The sequence below is a fragment of the Heloderma suspectum genome, chromosome 3, assembly GCF_057233095.1.
Source record: "Heloderma suspectum isolate Gila_16-S chromosome 3, 16-S_ref, whole genome shotgun sequence".
Lineage (NCBI taxonomy): Eukaryota > Metazoa > Chordata > Lepidosauria > Squamata > Helodermatidae > Heloderma > Heloderma suspectum.
In genome coordinates this window covers 9974592-9997524 of record NC_139460.1, presented here as the reverse complement: position 1 = coordinate 9997524, position 22933 = coordinate 9974592, and the positions used below count along the sequence as shown (strand labels likewise).

Genomic DNA, 22933 nt, shown 5'->3' with positions numbered 1-22933 from the left:
CTTTTGCCTTCAGTCTTTCCCAGCATCAGGGTCTTTTCCAGGGAGTTTTCTCTTCGCATTAGGTGGCCAAAATATTGGAGCTTCAGCTTCATTATCTGTCCTTCCAATGAGCACTCAGGGTTGATTTCCTTTAGGATGGACTGATTTGACCTCCTTGCAGTCCAGGGGACTCGTAAGAGTCTTCTCCAGCACCACAGTTCGAAAGCATCAATTCTTCGGCGCTCAGCCTTCCTTATAGTCCAGCTCTCACAGCCATACATTACTACTGGGAAAACCATAGCTTTGATTAGACGGACCTTTGTCGGCAAGGTGATGTCTCTGCTTCTTACTATGCTGTCTAGGTTGGCCATAGCTTTCCTCCCCAGGAGCAAGCGTCTTTTAATTTCATGGCTACAGTCACCGTCTGCGGTGATCTTGGAGCCCAAGAAAGTAAAATCTGTCACTGCTTCCATTTCTTCCCCTTCTATATGCCAGGAAGTGATGGGGCCAGATGCCATGATCTTAGTTTTTTTAATGTTGAGTTTCAAACCAGCTTTTGCACTCTCCTCTTTCACCCTCAACAAGAGGCTCTTGAGATCCTCTTCACTTTCTGCCATTAGGGTGGTATCGTCTGCATATCGGAGGTTGTTGATAATTCTCCCGGCAATCTTAATTCCGACCTGTGATTCATCCAACCCGGCATTTCTCATGATGTACTCTGCATATAAGTTAAATAAGCAGGGTGACAATATGCAGCCTTGTCGTACTCCTTTCCCAATTTTGAACCAATCGGTTGTTCCATGTCTGGTTCTTACTGTTGCTTCTTGACCCTCGTACAGGTTTCTCAGGAGACAGGTAAGGTAGTCTGGTACTCCCATCACTTTAAGAATTTGCCACAGTTTGTTGTGATCCACACAATCAAAGGCTTTAGCGTAGTCAATGAAGCAGAAATAGACGTTTTTCTGGAATTCTCTTGCTTTCTCCATGATGCAGCGAATGTTGGCGATTTGATCTCTAGTTCCTCTGCCTCTTCTAAACCCAGCTTGTACTTCCGGTAGTTCTCGGTTCGCATACTGCTGAAGCCTAGCTTGTAGGATTTTGAGCATCACCTTGCTGGCATGTGAAATGAGCACAATTGTGCGGTAGTTTGAACACTCTTTGGCGTTGCCCTTCTTTGGAACTGGAATGTAAACTGACCTTTTCCAGTCTTGTGGCCACTGTTGAGTGTTCCAGATTTGTTGACATATTGAATGCAGCACTTTAACAGCATCATCTTTTAGGATTTTAAATAGTTCAGCTGGAATACTGTCATCTCCGCTAGCTTTGTTGTTACTAATGCTTCCTAAGGCCCACTTGACTTCACTCTCTAGGATGTCCGGCTCAAGTTCAGTGACCGCACTATCATGGCTATCAGGGACATTCAGATCTTTCCTGTAGAGTTCTTCTGTGTATTCTTGCCACCTCTTCTTAATCTCATCTGCTTCTGTTAGGTCCCTGCCTTCTTTGTCCTTTATCATGCCCGTCTTTGCACAAAACGTTCCCTTGAGATCTCCAATTTTCTTGAAGAGATCTCTAGTCTTTCCCAATCTGTTGTTTTCCTCGATTTCTTTGCATTGTTCATTTAAGAAGGCTTTCTTGTCTCTCCTTGCTATTCTCTGGAACTCTGCATTCAGTTGGGTATATCTTCCCCTTTCTCCCTTGCTTTTCGCTTCCCTTCTTTCGTGAGCTACTTGTAAAGCCTCATCAGACAGCCACTTGGCTTTCTTGCATTTCTTTTTCTTTGGGATGGATTGAGTTGCTGCCTCCTGAACAATGTTACGGACCTCCGTCCATAGTTCCTCAGGCACTCTGTCTATCAGGTCTAATCCCTGAAATCTATTCCTCACCTCCACTGTATATTCATCAGGGATATGATTTAGGTCATACCTGAACGGTTTAGTGGTTTTCCCGACGTTCTTCAATTTAAGACGAAAGTTTGCAAGAAGCAGCTCATGATCTGAGCCACAGTCAGCTCCAGGTCTTGTTTTTACTGACTGTATGGAGCTTCTCCCTCTTTGGCTGCAAAGGACATAATCAGTCTGATTTCGATATTGACCATCTGGTGACGTCCATGTGTAGAGTCGCCTCTTGTGCTGTTGGAAAAGAGTGTTTGCTATGATCAGCATGTTCTCTTGGCAAAACTCTATTAGCTTTTGTCCTGCTTCATTTTGTACACCAAGGCCATGCCTGCCTGTTATCCCGGTGATTTCTTGTTTTCCTACTTTAGCATTCCAATCCCCTATGATGAAGAGGACATCTTTTTTTGGTGTTAGTTCTAGAAGGTGTTGTAGGTCTTCATAGAACCGATCAACCTCAGCTTCTTCGGCCTCAGTGGTTGGGGCATAGACTTGAATTACTGTGATGTTGAATGGTTTGCCTTGGATTCGTACTGAGATCATTCTTTCATTTTTAAGATTGTACCCCAGTACTGCTTTTCCCACCCTTTTGTTGACTATGAGTGCTACTCCATTTCTTCTAAGGGATTCTTGCACACAGTAGTAGATATGATGGTCACCTGAATTAAATTCGCCCATGCCTGTCCATTTGAGTTCGCTGATTCCCCAGATGTCGATGTTCAATCTTGCCATCTCCTGTTTGACCACCTCCAGCTTACCTTGATTCATTGATCTGACATTCCAGGTTCCTAAACAATATTGTTCTTTACAGCATCGGATTTTCTTTTCACCGCCAGACACATCCACAGCTGAGTGTCCTTTCGGCTTTGGCCCAGCCGCTTCACTCTTTCTGGCGCTACTTGGAAATACCCTCTGCTCTTCCCCAGTAGCATATTGGACACCTTCCGACCTGAGGGGCTCATCTTCCGGCGTCATCTCTTTTAGCCTTGTGATACGTTCCATGGGGTTTTCTTGGCAAGAATACTGGAGTGGGTTGCCATTTCCTTCTCCAGTGGACCACATTTTGTCAGAACTCTCTGCCATGACCTGTCCGTCTTGGGTGGCCCTGCACGGCATAGCTTATGGCTTCACTGAGTTACGCAAGCCCCTTCGCCACAACAAGGCAGTGATCCATGAAGGGGTCCATTATACATACCTAACCTGCAAATAGCTGAACTTCTGGGTTGCCATCAAGTGTTTTTATGTTGCTAGGTGTTTTATTACACTTCTCTCATTAAAGGGCAAGCAAGTGCCCAGTGTGGGCTTATTTTATATTATTATTATTAGTATCATTTTATTTTTTATTTCACTTCTATACTTACCAGTAGCCTTTAAAGCTGTCTGGGTGGGTCACAGGAATTACATTTATTGCCTGCCTGCCTGCCTGCCTGCCTGCCTGCTTTTCTTTTCTTTTCTTTTCTTTTCTTTTCTTTCTATACCATCCAATAGCCGAAGCTCTCTGCATGGTTGAAAAAATTAAAGCCACAAAATACAGCATAAAACAATATAAAATATGAAATCTTAAAACCACAATATAAAAGTACAACCAGAATAAAACCTAGCAGTAATGCAGAGATTAAAAATACAGATTTAAAACAGCAAAACTAAAAGACTAGGATGTTAAAATGCTGGGAAAATAAAAAGGTCTTCATCTGGCGCCGAAAGAGTACAATGTAGGCACCTGGCGAATCTTCCTAGGGAGCTCATTCCTCAGCTGGGGTGCCACAGCAGAAAAGCCCTTTTCTTGCTGGCCACCCACTTCACTTCCTTTGGCAGAGGCTCCTGGAGAAGGGCCCCTAAAGATGATCGTAGGGTCTGGGCAGGTACATTTTTTCCCCTTGCAAGGAACCCAAGGCAGCTTACATGGTCCTTGTCCTTTCCATTTTATCCTCACAACAACCCTGTGAGGTGGGTTAGAGTCAGTGACTGGTCCAAAATCACCCAGTGAGTTTCATGGCCAAGTAGGGACTAGAACCCAGGACCCCTGAGTTCCAGTCCAACTCTGTAACCACTATACCACACGGGCTGTCCATTGCCCTGGTTTCCCATGACGGAAAGATAATATTGAGCTCCCAGCCCCATCTTGTGTGAACATGGCAGCGTTTGTGTGTGTGTTTTTAAGTCTCCCCTAATTTGATTGAGGTGTAAGTGCAGCTGTGATGCTATTTTTATCTGGGTTCCTCAGTGATCTTGAGGAAACAGAAACTCGGCTTCTTCAAAAATAAGAAGTTCTCAAGGACCAATGTTTCAAGGGGAGGCAGAAACGTAGACTGAGGGGAAGTTTTCTGCAGACGTTGCAGAGAATTGTTAGATGATGAAAGAGTCCTTTCAATGGGTAGGGACTCTGGCTCAGTGGTAGAGCCCCTGCTTTGCATGCAGGAGGTCCCAGGTTGGATCCCCAGCATCTCCAGTTGGAAGGCTCAACAGGTGATACGAAAGAGGCTCTCTCTATCCGAGTCCTTTGGGGGTTGCTGCCAATCAGGGTAGACACTACTGGGATAGAGGGACAAACTGCCTACCTGGTTCCAGTGCTTCCAGTGGTGCTTTCTGGTGCTGGGTGCCTTACACAGACTCGTATGTGACCTTTGCATTCTGCAAAACACAGGCTGAGGGGATTGTTCTTCTTGTTTTTTGCATGAAGTTTTATTTTGGAATAACATTTTTAAAAAGGCAACAAAAAGAGGAACATACATAATATAACAAGATCACTAGAGAAACAAATTATCTGAGAGTGGGAGCAATCCGATTGCCCCTAGACAGCACTCCAACCTCGGATCCAGGATTCCGCACTCCAACGCCCCCACCCCCAATCAGCATGGAAAGAACTATGCCAGCTGCCTCTCTGATGTTGGGAACTCAACTTCAGAGGGAGGGGGGAGGGGACCTTCAGGTGAGCGGGGAGGGGACTGGAGAGGCTGGGATACGAGCTGTCCTGAGGCCTCCCCAGCCTCCTTCTCCCCCCTTCTGAATGTAGTCAAAACTATGGAATTTGCTACCACAGGATGTAGTGATGGCCACCAATTTGGATGGCTTTAAAAGGGGGTAGACAAATTCCTGGAAGAAAAGGCTATCAATGGCTACTAGTCTTGATGGCTATGTGCTACCCCCAGTACCAAAGGCAGTGAGCCTGTGTATACCAGTTGCTGGGGAACATGGGCAGGAGGGTGCCGTTGCACTCGTGTCCTGCTTGTGGGTTCCTGGTCAACAGCTGGTCGGCCTTTGGACTGATCCAGCAGGGCTCTGCTCATGTTCTCAAGGAGCGAGGAGGCACCGATCGTTTCCGCTGGTTCTCCTGCTCTGCACCGGATACTGGTCAATCATAGGGTTGCACCCTATAATTCTTAGCCTATCGCCAATATGCTTGTGGAACATCTACAGTAAAACAGCCCAAGTAAGAGCTCAGTCTCTAATGGGAAAAAAATGAAAATTCAAGTTATTCAGCGTATATAAGGAGTGTGTGCTATTTGTGTGTGTGTGTGTGTGTGTGTGTATTAGAAAACATATAGACAACTGTACTTGATTGGAATTTGAACAAAAGTTTGAAGGGCTTCAACATAGGACATTAATAGAAACCATGGTGCCATAATGTATTTCTTAAATTTAGGATTCCTTGCTTGCTGCATTTGCTGAGTAAGTTTATGCATAGTCATAGTCTCCTAAATTTTATCAACCCACTGCTGTTTAGTTGGTTGCTGTGGAGATTTCCAATTATATGCTATAGATGACTTTGCAGCTGTATAGGAAGATTCAAAGGCAACCTTTGAATATGAGTTACCGTGCATCACAAGTGTTTTTTGTTTTGTTTTGGTTTGGTTTTTTGGCTTCATTAACCCACACAAATACACACATGCAAAACACGTACACATAGCATTCAAGAATAGTAACATTTATTTAAACAATGAAACAATGAACAAGATATGTACAAAGGTCAGGGGAATGGAACCATATACAGTCATTCAAGCATGAACGAGCAAACACAAATGCAAAGGATAATGCTTGGCAAGTACAGAGAAGGAAGCCCTAATCCTAATAAGAAAATCAGGAGGAAGGAGAATCAGGTAAGGGATAGGCTTGTGAAGAGTCCAAGGGCTGTTGTGAGGGAGGGAACAGAGGAAATAGAAGGAAGGAGCTAACAGCAGAGGGGTCACTGATCTCTCTCCCTCCCCCTTCCTCCCTCCCTCCTTTCCTCTGAATAAGATAGGATTGGAGTGGTGAGAACTTCACAATTTGTAGGGTTGAGTTCCTTGCAGGAGGAAAAAGGCGGGATATAAATGCAATAAATAAATAATCAATCAATCTCCTGGAAAACAGAGGCAGAAAATAGGATATCCTATGTACTTTTCATGCTGATTCCTGAAGCTGGCTGGAAGGGCATTAGCTGTTTGTGGGCCCAGCAGTGTCTTTGGAAAATGCCCTTAGCGTGGCCACGGAAGAGGAAAAGCACCTGAGCTTGAGGCCAATAACTAGTAACTGTCCTGCCCCTTACTCCCACTGTGAGACGCAGGCTTCCCCGTCGTAGCTCTAAGAGGGCCAACTCACAAGGATTCTTAGCCCCAATATTGAGGCTGTGCGCACAAACTCAGCCCAGTGCCCCAGGCGCGGTGCTGATCTCCCCATGGATTGGGCAGCACCTCCAAAATGGAAGTTGCCTAAATGCAGTGATGGGTTATTCCCAGGAAGCAAAGCTCTGTTGGGCGGTAGAGGCAACCATATAACCCAGGCAGAGAGGAAGGCTCTGGGACCTGGAAGTATGGGATTGGCCCCAGAGTGAGGGTTAGTGCCAGGAGCAGATCATGAGATGTAGGAAGCTTGGCAGGCAGACTGCAGGAGCATCCCTGTGAATGTGCTCAGAGGTTGTGAGCTCATGGATTCGGGCAGGGGGAAGGGGGGGTCGCCAAGCAGCTCCCATTTTTAGTAGGTACATCAGCCCGAACTGACAATGAAGGGTTGGAAAGGGTTAACACCTGGAGTCCTGTACTTCTATGTGGGAAGAAATTCCTGTGGATGAGCCAGCAGGGATCAACCCCCTTAGAATATTCAAAGGCTGGACTAGGTGGACCCATGGTCTGATCCAACCACAGCTGGGTAGCACATAAAAAAAGGTAAAGGTGTCCCCAACCAGTCGTGTCCGACTCTAGGGTGCGGTGCTCATCCCCGTTTCTAAGCCGAAGAGCCAGCGCTGTCCGAAGATGCTTCCGTGGTCATGTGGCCGGCGTGACTGAACACCGAGGTGCATGGAACGCTGTTACCTTTCCCGCCGAGGCAGTACCTATTTACCTACTTGCAATTTCTTGCTTTCGAACTGCTAGGTTGGCAGAAGCTGGGACTGAAGACGGGAGCTCACTCCGTCACGCAGCACTCGGGTCTTGAACTGCTGACCTGCCGACCTTCCGGTCTGCAGTTCAGCGTCTTAACCACTAAGCCACCGCGGCCCCTCTCTAAGCTTTGGCTATTGGGTGGTATAAAAATGTAATAAATAAATATAAAATAAACGCCTAAAACCCAATTCAGTCTAACACCCAAGGGTCATTCCTGTTCATCGGAGAGCAACAGGGAATACTTTACCCAATGGAAACACTCCAGTCCAAGTGTCCTGGATTGATGCACACAGAGGCTGTGGCTCAGTGGTAGAGCTCGTGCTTTGGATGCGGAAGGCCCTGGGTTTGATTCCCAGCATCTCCATGTACAGAGAGCCCTGGGGAGCCAATCAGTGTTGACAAAACTGGGCTAGATGGATCATGGTCTGGCACAGTATCAGCAGCTTCCTCTGTTCCCAAGAGAGCGTCTGTATGAGCCGGATCCCGGAATCGCACTAAGGGGTTGGTCTCATGGGTAATTATAGGGATACCTGCAGAGACACAAAGGGGGCAACGTTGGGCTTATTTGGGCTGGGTCAAATAAAGGATTCATAATTTAATTTGGGGAGGCCACTGTATGCATTATGATGTGATGTGTTTCCAGTGGATGTGCTGGTGGAACAGGACACCTGGACTGGAGTGTTTTTATTGGATAAAGCATTCTCTGTCGCTCTAATTCAGGGGTGGGCAGCATGAGGCCCATGGACCACATGCAGCTTCCTACCCCCCAAAATTGTAAAAACAAATTTATTAAAAAGTGACATCTGAAGCAATCTTTTTAAAGCTCCTTTGACCCTGAAAGCAAGTTATTTTGGCACACCTTTTTTTTGGCGCTGCGGGGGTGCGTGTGTGCGGCCTGCTTGGGGGGGGGGGGGGCAAAAATGGCCCACAGACCTCCTGAATTAGCCCACTGCTGCTCTAATTGACAGGAACGACAATTGAATTGGGTATTGGGAAAAGCCTTTTAGGTTTGTAGAGAGTGTCAGCTGGCTGGTGAATATTGTTTGTAGAGAGGCTTCGAAAGTTACTTGAACCAGCTCTAGGAAACAGAAATGGAAACTCTCCATTGCTACTGTCAACTATATTGTTTTGCTCAGGCAGAAGTGTAACAGAAAATTTCCCCTTTCAAGGAAACGAAAGTGTCACATTGTGTCACCACATCTTTGCCATGAGCTAACCATTAATTTCCCACAGTGTGCAACGGAAACACTTTCTCTTGCCTGGAAAAAAAGTGGTTGTCATGAGATGCAGATTTTTTTTTCTCTTTCATGGCTCCGAGTGAATTTAACAAAGCCCAGAAGAGACATATATCCTTTATCCCCTTCCATGTATACCCTAAAGCAAGCCCCCCCCCCAATTTCTTTGGGTCAGTGGGCACACCTCGGATTTCTTGAGAGTGGCATAGACACTCTTTTAGAGTATCATACACACTCTCACAAAATGGCTACCACGGTGGGATGGGTGGGTGCTTGACCATTCATAAAATGGCTGCCATGGTGGGCATGGCCATTCAGAAAACATTTCTTTCCCAGGATGCAAACTGGCCAGACTAAAAAAAAAGTAACTTACTGAAGAACCTAAGTACAAGACAAAGGTGGGATCTGAGCTCCAGGGCACAAACCACTCTTTTGAACTGATATAAAGATGGTGCTGGAGAGCAGCACGTTGCTTGAGGCATGCGAGCCTCCCAGTTATACTATTTAAAAAAAAAAAATCAGGAGAGGCCGGTAGCCTGGTGAGCTCCAAGAAAGACATATGCCCATGGGTACCACATGGGAGACCCAAGGCGTAAAGAGTTTTTTCAAGCTTGATGTGGCCTATACCTATGTTCTTCACTGCAAGGACTGAGGTCCTCTGGAGGCTCCCAGTCACCTCAAGTCCAGCTCTCTGCCTCCCTCTCATTCATTCATTCATTCACTCACTCACTCACTCTTGCTCTCCCTTTGCAGTAGCTGTTCACTCTCAGCAGGGTCTCTCTAGTTTTGCCTTGTTGCTTGCTTCAGCAGTGGGCTGGCAGCTGTCATCTGGGCTACCTGAGAAAGTTTTGGGGGTGGGGAGTCAGGAGGCCTGCTGCTCATCAGCTATAAGTGGTGGAGGAAGAATGCAGGAGCAAGTGCCCAATTAGCTGTGGAGGGGGAGGAGCCCAAGAGGCAAAGAACAATGTGATTAGCTAGCTGCAGGGGTGCAGTGCACAGGTGCTGGAGGGAAAATGGAAAGCGCAGGAGAGAGAGAGGGGGGGAGAGAACAATGAGGACCTGAGCTGGGAGATTTTGCAGCACTAAGTAGAGCAGAGCACACTCTCCATGATGAGAAAAGCATCCATCCAAATCCAAGGACCAAGTGAGCCTATTGGAATTTGCCTACCTAGTGACTGACTGAGGCATTGCATGGATGATGTGGAGGGGGGAGGAGCCTGAAAGGGCCTCCAGCTGAGTCTGAGCCCCCCCTCCCAGCCCTGGAAGGGCCCTCAAGTGACCTTGGCAGCGGTGCTTGAAGCCAAACTGGCTCCTACTTGAAAAATAGTGAAGATCGCTGGCCTATAGCATCCTTTCCACAAATAATGACCTGCTGTTGAGGCTAGGAATCAGATGCCCATAGTAGAAGCATAGTAGAAGAGAGGGACCAGTGGCCTCTACCATGTGCATAGCATTGGCCAGTGTTCCCAACACCACCCTTTTCATCTAAATGAAAAGTCGGGTATCCAGGGGCATTCAGGCAGCGCAGGCTGGTGGTTCTGGGGTCAGTGGGGCAGTGAATCTACTCCAGGTTTCAGTCAGAACCAGCCGGAACTCTAAAGGAGCTCTCCAAGGTGCAGAGAGCAGTCAGAACCAGAGTTCTGGCTGAAACCCAAAGCGGATTCACTGCTCCACTGACCTCAGAGCCACCAGCCTCCATTGCATTCAGGTCTAGGAGTGTGGAGTACAACTGAACAGTGACAGTGAGGAACACAAGTGGAACCAATCCCTTTTAGGTGAAAAAATTATGAATGCAGGCTCTGTGCATTTTGGAGAGGGGCTGGGATTTGGCCTTCCTGGCCACTTGAGTCTGATGTTCTGCCCTTGAGTACTCTTGAGGGTCCAGTGAGGGCCTTAACTAGTCATAGGTGCCCCCTTCCCCACTTCAGGCGTGTGCCCAATTGGCTTAGCTTATTTCTGAGCCAATCTGAATGATCTGTTTATGATTAATACTTGCATACCGCGTCACATAACCAAATCTTCTTTGGTTTACATGCCAAAGAAATCACTATTAAAATACTCAGTTAATGAACGATTACAGCGACAACAAAGATAAGTAACAGAAACAATGAAAACAATTTAAATAAAAGCAAGAATTTAAAAAATGGTCAAATGGATCAGCATCGTGATATCATTTACAACCCAGGGAAAGGTTGCATGAACGGGTATGTTTTCAGGAGAGGTTTAAAACTCACTACCTTTTCTTTATTGATAATCTGCCCGCAAAGGAGAAGCTTGCAATCTAAAACTCTCTCCACGGAGGCACTAGAAGGTGGAAAAGACGAAACAAAAGCATTTGAAGGTGCCTTAAACAGAGTCAGATGGTTGGTCCATCAGGACCAGTATTGTCAATTGTGTCTAGCGTAGGGATGGCGGAGAATTTCTCTCCGAATCTTCGGGGGGCCAAGCGCCAACGCATTCGCCCCCCCAAAATTGGTGGTGAAATTCTCCCTCCCCCAGACAGGACTTACCTTTGGCGAATGTCCCTCCCGGTGGCGGGTCCCGGTGGCGGTTCGGCGGCGGTTCGTCACGGGCGGGGGCGGCGGCCGGTCTCCCGACCGGCTGCTGCCGCTGCCATTGCAAAAAAAAAAACTAAAGTAAAAACACACACAAAAAATACCCGTGATAGGCTACGATTTACGTAGCCTATCACAGTTAGATTTCCAAAGTCAGCCGTGATAGGCTACGTGACGATTTACATAGCCTATCACGGCTGACTTTGGAAATCTAGCCGTGATAGGCTACGTAAATTGTCACGTAGCCTATCACGGGGTCTTTTTTTTTTTTTTTTACTTTTTGTTTCGCGGCCGGGGAGACGGGGCGCTTCTCCCCGGCCTGAATTTCGGCCGGGTGAGGCGGGAAGCCTCCCCCCCCTTCTCCTGAACTTCGGGGGGAAAAGCGAAGCGCCTCCCCCCCACCGCGAAGCCAAGCTGCGAAAAGGTGACTTTTGTACATCCCTAGTCTAGCAGCTGTTCTCCCCTCCATGGTCTCGGAGGTCTTTTCTTTTCACTTGCTTCCTCATCCTTTTATCAGGAGATAACGGGGACTGAATCTCAGATCTTTTATATGCACATCGGGTGCTCTGCTAGAAAGCTGTGTAGGTTTTACCTTTTCAGGTTGTCTTCGAACCTTGTAAGCTGGTGCGGTGGGGTAGCTAGAAAAACGAGCTACAAATTGGGAAGTTGTGTGGTTCATATGTTGTCTTTGTCATGAATTCACTAGGTGGCCTTTGACAAGCCAGGAGGTTGTAAATTCCTCCTTGAAAGAGGGAGTGGTGCCAGCCTCTTTAAAAGAGGTGGTAATCAGGCCACTCCTGGAAAAGCCTAACCTGGACCCAGAGGAAGTTAACAATTATAGGCCAGTGGCCAACATCCCCTTCCTGGGCAAGGTGCTTTTGCAGGTGGTTGCAGGACAGCTCCAGGCACTGTTGAATGAAACGGATTATCTAGATCCATTTCAATCAGGCTTTAGGCCTGATTTTGGAACACAAACTGCCTTGGTCGCCCTGTGAGATGATCTCTGCCGGGAAAGGGACAGGGGGAGTGTGACCCTGTTGATTCTCCTGGACCTCTCAGCGGCTTTCAATACCAGCTGCCATGGTATCCTTCTGGAAAGGTTGTCTGGGTTGGGAGTTGGAGGCACTGCACTGCAGAGGTTCCGCTCCTACTTGGATGGCCAATTCCAGGTGGTGGTGCTGGGGGATTACTGCTCTGTGCCATGGCAATTGTGCCATGGGGTTCCACAGGGCTCTGTTTTATCCCCCATGCTGTTTAACATCTACATGAAACCGCTGGGGGAGGTTATCCAGAGGTGTGGGCTGAGGTGCCATCAATATGCGGATGACACCCAGCTCTACCTCTCTTTCTCATCAAAACCAGGTGAGGCAGTGGCTGTTCTGAATCAGTGCCTGGGCACAGTAATGGACTGGGTGAGGGCCATTAAACTGAAACTCAATCCAGACAAGACGGAGGTACTGTTAGTGGATGGTTTGTCTGCCCGGCTAGGTGATACTCAACCTGTTCTGGAGGGGGTTGCACTCCCCCTAAAGGATCAGGTTTGTAGTTTGGGGGTGCTCCTGGACCCAGAACTGTCACTTGAGGCACAGGTGAACTCAGTGGTACGGAGCACTTTTTATCAGCTTAGGCTGGTATACCAACTAAGCCCTTATCTGGACAGAGATAGCCTAGCTACAGTTATCCATGCTCTGATAACTTCTCGTCTGGACTACTGCAATGCATTATATGTGGGGCTGCCTTTGAAAACAGTCCAGAAACTTCAGCTGGTCTAAAATAGGGCAGCAAGATTGTTAACAGGGACTGGCCAACAAGCTCATATTATGCCAGTACTTTTCCAGCTGCACTGGCTGTCAGTCCATTTCCGGGCCTGATTCAAAGTACTGGTATTAACATTCAAAGCCCTAAACGGCTTGTGGCCAGGTTATCTGAAGGATCGCCTCCTCCCATATGTGCCTGCCTGAACCTTAAGATCATCCTCAGCGGCCCTTCTCCGTGAGCCCCTGCCAGAGGAAGTGAGGCGGGTGGCTACTAGGAGGAGGGCCTTTTCTGCTGTGGCACCCCGGCTCTGGAATGAGCTCCCTAGTGAGGTTCACCTGGCACCTACATTGTATTCCTTCTGGCATCTGCTGAAGACCTTTTTATTTTCCCAGGCATTTTAGCATTTCAGCTTTCTAGACTTTCAGCTTTGCTGTTTTAAATCTGTATTTTAAATCTCTGCATTGCTGCTAGGTTTTACTCTGGTTTTATTCTGGTTGTAGTGTTATATTGTGGTTTTAATGTTTTAATATTTTATATTGTTTTACTCTGTGCTTTTTGGTTTTAATTTTTGTGAACTGCCCAGAGAGCTTCAGCTATTGGGTGGTATAGAATGAATGAATGAATGAATGAGCGAGCTACTCTCTTTCTCAGCCTCAGCCTCCCACTTGCAATATGAGGACCATAATACTAGCCTGCCTAAAAAGATAATTTGTTGGCTTTCTTAGGATTTATGCCTTTCCTTTCAGTGACATTTTCAGGGTGTTGTAACGATTGCAAAAAGATATAATGCAGCCTTCTCCAACCTGGTGCCCTCCAGATGTTCTTGGACTACAACTCCCAGCATTCCTGATCACTGGAATCACGCGGGCTGGTGGGAGTTGAAACCCAAAACATCTGGAGGGCACCAGATTGGGGAAGGGGTGGGCAACTTGTTGCCCTCCAGATGTTTCGGCCTACAACTCCCAACAGCCGCAGTCAGCATAGCCAACCAAGAAGGTTGATGGGTGTTGCAGGCCAAAACATTTGCAGTCTTCAGAGAGTTCTGTCAATGAGAAGTGCTGCTATTTATTATAATTCACCTTCATGGTGGAGAATAAATTTAGTAAGAATTACAGCCTTGTCTGCATCGGTACTCTGTACTATTCTAGCTCTCTCTTTTTCCCCACCGCCTTTGCTTAGGTCATGGAAGATCTTTTCAAGAAAGTGACGGAAATGGTGCTGTCCAAATGCCCTCGTGATGTTGAGCTTTTTCATAAACATGTAGCTCCTGGACAAGAGGTAAAAACAAACATTCTCTATGACCTTTCTTTATAGCTTACTTGCCTTTTAAATGCAATAAAGCAGCTTTCCCCAACTTGGTGCCCTCCAGAAGTGTTGGACTACAAATCCCAGAACCCCCCAGCCAGCATGGCTGGCTGGGGGATTCTGGGAGTTGTAGCCCAACACACCTGGAGGGACCAGGTTGGAGAAAGCTGCAATAAAGCGTTGTGAAGTAAAAGGTCCTCAACAAGAAATCAAACCCAGGGTGGAGCTACGTACATAATCCAGCTTCATTCTCAGTGGCTCTAGTCATTAGGACCAGGGAGTAGGTTGACCCACTGGAGGCTCCGATGTCAGTGGGGTGGTGAATCCACTCCAGGTTTCAGTCCGAACTCTAAAGGAGCGATCCAAGGTTGGATAGTTTCTTTAGAGTTCTGACTGGTTCACACTGAAACCTGGAGCGGATTCACTGCCCCACTGAGATCGGAGTCACTGGTCTCCACTGGGGTGACCACTTTACTTTTTCCCACCTCATGGAATGCTTGCCCAGCCCCTAGCATCAGGGATGTGGCAGAGGTGAGGTGCAGTATGTCCCTGTGTGAAGCACCACTTCACACAACTCATACTTGGTTTGTGTAACTCACTGCCAGAAGATGCGGTGATGGATTGTTTTTAAAGTGGGGTGGGATGGGGCTAGACGGGTTCATGGCAGGAGGATGGGTCTATCAATGGCTTCCAGTCATGATGGCTAAGTGGCACCTCCCATGTTCTGGGGTTGCCAGTGAATACCAGCCGCTGACCTCCTCTCCCGATTCTGGGCTTCCCAGAGGCATCTGGTTGGCCACTTTGGGAAAGAGGATGATGGACGAAACGTACCTTTGGTCTAATCCAGCAGGGCGCTTCTTCTCTTACTATCAGTGCGCTGCGTAGCCTTGCCAAGAAACTTATGCAAAAAGAGCGTGTTCAAGTGTACTTCACTGTGTGTTGGTTGAAATGGCTTGATCCACCTTTTCCTGGTGCAGAATTTGGGTTCCCTTGACTCAGTTTTGATTTTTGTATGCAGGAATTGAAACTGGTTTCTCACTTAGATTTGCTGACTTCTTGCAAAGTTGATTATTGTTTTCTTAAATGCTTCTGATCAAACATGTGAGTTTTTCTGAGCTCTTTCTGGTAGCAGTTATAAATTATTGTTTTTTCACCCCCTCCACTTTCCTATTAAGGCCAAGTTGGAACAGATGCTGAAGAACCCATTTATAACGTAAGCAAATACATTGCAGTTCGTTGGTTTTAAAAAACTGTGGCTGAGTTTGCCCTTCATAGCCATTATGTCAAAAAGGCTGTGGCAATTGACATTGTGCAAAGTTTCTTTCAGACTATAGTGCTCTCAGTACACACACAGTATCATGCCCACGGATGAGGACAGATGTGTATGTGTGTCTGTTTTGTATTAATTTCACACACACACACACACACACACACACCCAATACTATAGAGACCTCTTCTTCCCCTCATTCCTGGGTCACTTTGTAAGATTTGCCACCCTCCTGACAATATTTATTTATTACATTTCTATACCTCCCAATAGCTGAAGCTCTCTGGGCGGTTCACAACACTTAAAACCATCAAAGCAACATGATAAAATACAATATAAATGTTTGAAACTACGGTATAAAATAAAAATAAAAACCCAAATAAAACCTAGCAGCAGTGCAAAGATTTAAAATACAGCAAGAATCAGATTGAAAACCACAGAAAGTGAAAGACTAAAACGAAAGACTAAAAAATGAAAGACAGCAAATAACTGCAATGTGCATACCACAAGTATGCAAAGGGAAGGCATCCTCACTCAGTCAGTGGATGTACCACAGTGATGGAAATCTCTTCCTCTGGACGGTCACCAAGACTCTGGTCTGCACATCCTCCAGAAGCGCTGCAAGTCTTGTTTGTTGTGGGTGGCTTTTTAACAGCCTTTCCCAAACTGGCGCTGTCTGGGATGTGTTGGACTACAGCTCCCAGCATTCCCCAGCCTGCCATTGCAAGAAGCCAGATTGGGAAAGCCTGACCTAGACTGAATAGCGATAAGACTATTTCGATTCTCATACCTACTCTTTCATTGATTTGATACGAAAGCCCCCACCTTTCTGCCTTTTTAGGCCCTTAAAAGGGATTATGCCTCTCATTCATTCATTTCACAAAAATTACAACCCACATATACAAGATAATAAAAACATAATATAAAATCTTTAACGTACAAAACTTAAAAAACAATTTAAAACCGCTAAAGGACAGAATAAGATACCAAGACCTGATAAAACAACTGACATAAATGCATCCTCAAATGCCGGGGAGTAGAGGAAAGGCTTAACCTGGTGTCAGAAAGATGACAATGTTGGTGCCAGGTGGACCTCAAGTGGAGAGAGCAGTCTACAATCAGGGGGAGGGGGGCTACCACTGAAAAGGTCCTCTTTCTTGTTGCAACCCCCTGAGCCTCCCTCGGATTATATTATAATAACTCTAAATGTACTCAGTGAAGGCATACATTTCTGTCTCTCTCAAAAAATGCATATTTGGGGGTGTTGTTACATACTTGTACGTACATATTTAGTTAGCCCCTCCTTTATCCTTACCAGGGTTCTGCGATGGCCAGTCCAGACCAGCCTTCCTCAACCTGGTGCCCTCCAGAGGTTTTGGACTACAACTCCCAGGATTCCCAACCATTGGCCACGCTGGCTGGGGCTGATGGGAGTTGAAGTTCACAACCTCTGGAGGGCACCAGGTTGGGGAAAGCTGTTCCTGACAAACAGACTAAGACTATAAAAATGCCGGGGAGTAGTAAAACAAACCAGGCCACACCACGGACAACTTGTTAATCACAGATAACTATCTGCAATGATTCAAAGGTTGCCCAGGAACCAGATTTAATGTCTTGGTGGGTATTCGACTTCTGGGCTTTATTGAACCTGAGTGTTCATCTTGGGGGCAGTTTTAAACAACGCCCCTTAGGGAGCGCCTTCTCCCCTACGTCCCAGTCCACCACCTAAGGTCCTCGGAAGGCTCTCTGCTGCGGCTGCCTAATGTGAGACTGGCAGCCACACGCAAGAGGACCTTTTCCATTGCCACCCCTCAGTTGTGGAATGACCTGGTGGTTGAAATGCTTCTGCTGACCTCGTTGAAGGTTTCTAAGCAGGCATTAAAGATGCTATTATTCCAGCAGGCCTTCCCTTCTGAGAACTCCTGTTCATTCTGCTGACTTTTGTATACTGTTTTTAAGCTGTGTTGTCTTTAAGCAGGCATTAAAGACTCCATTATTCTGGCAGGCCTTCCCTGTTGAGAACTCTTGTTCCTTTTGCTGAGTTTTCTGTACTGTTTTTAAGCTGTGTTGTTTTAAGCTGTGTTGTTTTAGTGTTGGATTTTTTTTAAAAAAACGTTTTTAGTTCAAAGTTGTTTTTAGTTATATGTTGTTTGTATATATTTTATTTCTTTATTTTTATTTCATTTCATTTCTGTACCGCCCAATAGCCGAAGCTCGGTATTGTCCGTATGCTTTTATGTAAATGGTTTTTAAACTTTGTATATTGTATTTTAATGTTGGAACTTTTGTAAACAGCCCAGAGAGCTTTGGCTATGGGGCAATATAGAAATGTAATAAATAATAATAAATAATAATACTGTGTTGGCTAGTCTGCCCCCCGCACTGGCCTCCAACCTCCACACGAGGAAGGATCCTGGGCCGATCAGAATCTCCCCAGGGCGAAGCAGCTTTTTCTGTTTACATTAGTATGTGTCCAGGGTCGCTTCTCATGCTTGTTGAATATGGTACCGGGGGGGGGGGGGATGGGGACAGCCCCACACAGCCCCACAATCCTCCTCCTGTTACCTGGGTGGCCCCACAGCACTGCTACTGTTACTCTCATTCAATAATACATAGAAGCAGGAACAGCTTTATCCCATGATGATTATCAGGACTAGCTTTCCCCAACCTGGTACCCTCCAGAGGTTGTGAACTCCAACTCCCAATCAGCCCCAGCCAGCATGGCCAATGGTTGGGAATCCTGGGAGTTGTAGTCCAAAACATCTAGAGGGCACCAGGTTGAGGAAGGCTGGTCTGGGCAATGCAGAGCCCTGGTGAGGACAAAGGAGGGGCTCACTAAACATATACATGCAAATACGTGACAACATGTATTTGAGAGCCAGTGTGGTGTAGTGGTGAAAGTGCTGGACTGGGAGCCGGGAGATCCGGGTTCTAGTCCCCACTCGGCCATGGAAGCTCACTGGGTGACTTTGGGCCAGTCACAGACTCTCAGCCCAACCCCCCTCACAGGGTTGTTGTTGTGAGGATACAACGGTGAGGAGGAGAAGGATAATGTAAGCCACATTGGGGTCTTTGCAAGAGGAAAAAAGTGGGATATAAATGCAATAAATAAACACCCCCAAAGCTGCTTTTTTTGAGAGACAGAAATGTATACCTTCATTGAGTACAGTTAGATGTCAGATTAAGGCCCTCCTCTTTAAGCATGCATTTAATATTTGATCTGTTGCTCTGATTGGTAATTTTATGTTTTAATATTCTATTATTTTGATACTTTTATTGTTATTTTTCAAATTGTTATTAGTCTTATTTGGTTATTTTGTTGTTGTTGTTCGATTTCATGATTGTAAACCACCCAAGGGCATTGGCCTGTTGGGCAGTATACAAATCTAATGAATGAGCGAATGAATGAGCGAATGAGTGGTGCCTCAGAATGAGGTTGTTGGGAACAGAGAGGTGGTGGGGATGGTTGAGCGCCTGCTGCTTTAAAAAACTAAATTTCATTCAGTGTGTTTGCATGAAATCTGTAGTGAGTTGTGAGAGAGCTGTCTATACCCTGACAAGTGCAGAAATGAAAGATGACCAAGTCTTTGGTCTGCAATGTGCCCCAGCCCTGACATTAACACCTCAGACCACGTGCCTTTAATTTTAACCAAGTAGCATTTGCCTCATTGAGGTTTTCCTTTTTTCTCCCTAACTGCCTGTTTGTGGCTTCCCTCAGCATAGCGTGACAGGCTCTCACGGCAGCAGAATTGAACTTGCACTGTCACTGTATTCATTGTCACACTGTTTTCCCATACAACTAACCCTGGGAAAAGTAGTTTTTAAGGAAACTGGAGGCCTCCCGCAGAGACATCTTTGCGCCTGCACAAATCTACAATTCCCAGAGTTCCTTGGGGGGAAGGAGCCACGAGAACTTGTCTTAGCGTGATGCCTTCAGTCGTACCTGCGAGCTGTCCAAGGGGAAATTGGAGCCAGTGAGGTGTGGTGGCGGGAGTGTTGGGCTGGGAGCTGGGAGATCCGGGTTCTAGTCCCCACTCGGCCATGGAAGCTCACTGGGTGACTTTGGGCCAGTCACAGACTCTCAGCCCAACCTACCTCACAGGGCTGTTGTTGTGAGGATAAAATGGAGAGGAGGAGGATAACGTACGCTTCCTTGGGTTCCTTAAAGAGGAAAAAAGGCGGGATATAAATGTAATAAAATAAATAAATAGGCACAAACAGTCCTTTGATATACACATGTAGATTTGCCACAGAGGTAACTAGGCCAAGCAGTCCCCCAATGGAAGTAGGCTTAGTTTCCCATGTTTTCAGGGTTCGTCCAACTTTGGGGTGGCATTTCCGGCAAATTCCAAAGCGCTAATGTCATCCCCGAAGGCGCTCTATGCTTGAAGGATGGAAGTGGCCAGCGCTTTGCTTCTTTTGCCACACCACCGCCATTGCAAAAAAGAGAAGTGGGGGAGAAAGAAACCCCTCCCTCTGCTTCCATGATGAGCCTCTTCCCCAGAACTGTTTGGGAAGTCGAATTGCAACTTCCAGAATGGTGACCACCAGTTCACCACTTGAGAATGGGATGGCGAATTTGGGGCAACTGTTTCAGTCCACCTCAATTTATTGAAAATGCCACTCCAAAATTGGATGAACCCGGAATTTGTGCAGGTGCAAAGATGTCTTTGCGGGAGACCGCCAGCTTCCTTAAAAAACTACATTTCCCTGGATTTCTTGATTTCTTAGGAAGCTGCCTCATGCTGGGTCAGAGTATTTGTCCATCAAGGTGAGCATTCTGACCAGCAGCACCTCTCCAGGACCTTGTGCCCAGGTCCTTCACATCACCTGCCACCTTATCCTTTTAATTGAGGGGTGGGCAACCTGCAGCCAGCAGGCTGCATGTAGCCCTTCAACCCCCTGGTGTCCCCCTGTATTGGCCCCAGGAGCGTAGCCAAGTCATTTGTAGTGTTAGACGGGCCTAGAGATCCATAATGCTTGCTTAAGTTCATTATTGTTGCAGTTCCCTTGTTAGTAAGCCTCTGAGCATGTGAAGATGATTCAAAGGGCCGATAGCGCAGCCTAGCACATTCCATACTAATGAGTGAGAGTGTTATCGAGCACTCTGCCTGGGAAGCGAAGTTTGTTTACAGGTGGCTGTGCTGAGAACCAAGTGCTGTTAGTTTATGCTGGGAATGAATGCTAGGTGTGCTTGCTAGTGTTGTGCTGCCTCACTGCTGACATGTATGGTATAAAACCCATTGTACCCCATGGCTCTGGGTTCAGAGAAGCTGTCTGATCCAACCATTGGGTACGCCTGTGTGCTGTAAGTTACCCAATTAATTCTCCTTGTAAGTAAACCTTTGAATCTGATTTATCACTATCTTGGCACTTCTAACCTAAGAGTTCAACAGCTGGGGCAACACCCCCCCACCCCTGAGAATTTGCCAGTTCTCAGTGGCAACACCCCCCCATTTATCACTATGGAAAGGCAGCTTGAATGCAGCCCACGGGGGGGAGGGGCAAAAATGGCCCTTGGACCCTCCAAAATGTCCCACCCCTATTCCAGCTGGAGATGCCGGGTACCCTCGGTAGGCAAAGGATATGCTTTACCATTGAACTACAGTCCTTCCCCAAATGTGGGTCCTGCTGTTCAGCTGGGAGGATGTTCTCCTAAAAGGAGGGGTTGTTGTTGTTTATTTGGTCAGTCACCTCCGACTCTTTGTGACTTCATGGACCAGCCCACGCCAGAGCTTCCTGTCGGCCGTCGCCACCCCCAGCTCCCCCAAGGTCGAGTAAAGGAGGGGTACAAATATTTAAAATAAGTACATGCATGTCCTGAAGGAATGAGCCCAAACTCTGATATGGTTTTCCCCCACCTCTTCTAGAATGTCGTACACTGAAGCGATAGAGGTTTTAAAGCGAGCTCGTCAAGTGTTCTCTTGCACACCAGAGGTGAGTATTTCTGAGTGTTGTTGTGTTCAAAGAGAAATTCTTCCACCCCACCCCAGTTCTTCCAAACAACGTTTTACAAGATGGTTGTGTGATTCTAGTCCACCTTCAGCCATTGCAAGAACAACTGAGATTAGGTCATCTACAATACATCATTCCGATTACACATCAACATCAAAATATTCTACATTTTGGAGTCCCTATACCCATAATTTTGCTTTAGGACCTGTAGTCCTAAAGCAAAATTATGCTTTAGGACCACAGGTGTACATACTGCCACCTCGATAGTATAGAGGCACCCTTGAGCTTCTGGTTATGCTACACTCCCACGGGGTCAGTGTTTGTGTGAATTGGCACTTCCGTGGTGGTGCTGGTAATTTACATTCCGCTTTTTATCCAAGGAGCTCAAGGTGGCATACCTGGTTCTTCCCTCCACCCCTATATCCCCGCCACCACCATGTGGTATAGGTGAGGCTGCGTGATAGTGATCAGCTCAGATCAGTGAGCTTTTTGGCTGAGTCAGGATTTGAACCTGTGCCTCCCCAGTCCTAGTCCAGTACTCTACTGTACCATACTGGCTGGTATATAAGTGGCAATTCAAGACTTTTATGAAGGGGGAGACTCCTTCAGCTGGATTTCGAAGCAGTGAGGGTTGAGTGCTTTTGCTTTTCATTTGTTGTGCAATCTGCTTTGTCTCTCCCCCAGTGGGGTCAGGATCTACAGAGCGAACATGAGAGACACTTGGTACAACACTGTGGTGGAATCCCTGTATTTGTGTTTAACTATCCGTATGACCTTAAGCCGTTCTATATGCGGGACAACGAAGATGGAGTCCATCACACAGTAAGAGTTATGATTAAAATTCCTAGGAAGTGCAGCATGTTGCCCCTTGATTTCTTGCTGCTTCTTTTTTTGAGAATGAAACGAGCCTTCTCTTAGATGTGGCTGATACAAGTTGCTGCAAGCGTGCACGTAACATTTTGGTGTGCTGGGATGATATTGGGTAACATTTATTCATGGATCGTCAAGCTGTGTGCACATCCCTGAGGGCTAGAAACTTTAATCTTTAAAATAAGTAAATAAAGAGCAGGACGTCTCTGGAAGGAGATAATTGTATGGAGTACCATACAGGAAGCCAAAAGCTGCTGTTTGCTGCACAATTGTTTTATACTGTAAATTAGTATTCCACAGTGATACCGCTAGGCAATTTTAGACCTTGGAATTAATGGTCGGGGGGGAGGGGGGATTTAGAATAGCATGTGTATTATTTCAGCTGTGGAGCACACAACTAGCATTTTTGTCTCCCCCCTCCCCACCCTCCCCAGCCCATGCTTTACAACTGCTTTTGCATTCCTGATATGTTAAGAGTACCAGCAACATTGTTTGCAAACCCTGATTTTTAAAACAAATACACTGGGCATGTACACTTTTGCATTTTAAACTTACTTAAATGATAAACTCACTATCATGACTACAGGAATAAAATTAGGTTTGCCTCTGCTGACCTGCTCTCCTGCCACTCTCTCTGGGTGTTCATTCGGGGGCTGTCTGGACCCTGGAATTTGGCCCCAAAGTCCAACCGTCGCTTCACCACTGGTATCCCATGCTGTTGTGATTACTTAGATACACAACTCAGAGAGGCTGTTT

The 22933-nt window shown here is 46.5% G+C and overlaps 1 protein-coding gene across 3 annotated transcripts in view; it reads left to right on the top strand.

The window, feature by feature from the left end:
• NARS2 (asparaginyl-tRNA synthetase 2, mitochondrial) overlaps positions 1–22933 on the top strand; it is a 67859-nt gene that overhangs the window by 36098 nt on the left and 8828 nt on the right. For all 3 annotated transcript variants that reach the window (XM_084842490.1, XM_084842492.1, XM_084842491.1), the window contains 4 exons: positions 13959–14057; positions 15260–15297; positions 21223–21289; positions 21992–22129. In XM_084842490.1, coding sequence (XP_084698616.1) covers positions 13959–14057; positions 15260–15297; positions 21223–21289; positions 21992–22129 — 342 coding nt within the window. The remainder of the gene's footprint in view (positions 1–13958; positions 14058–15259; positions 15298–21222; positions 21290–21991; positions 22130–22933) is intronic.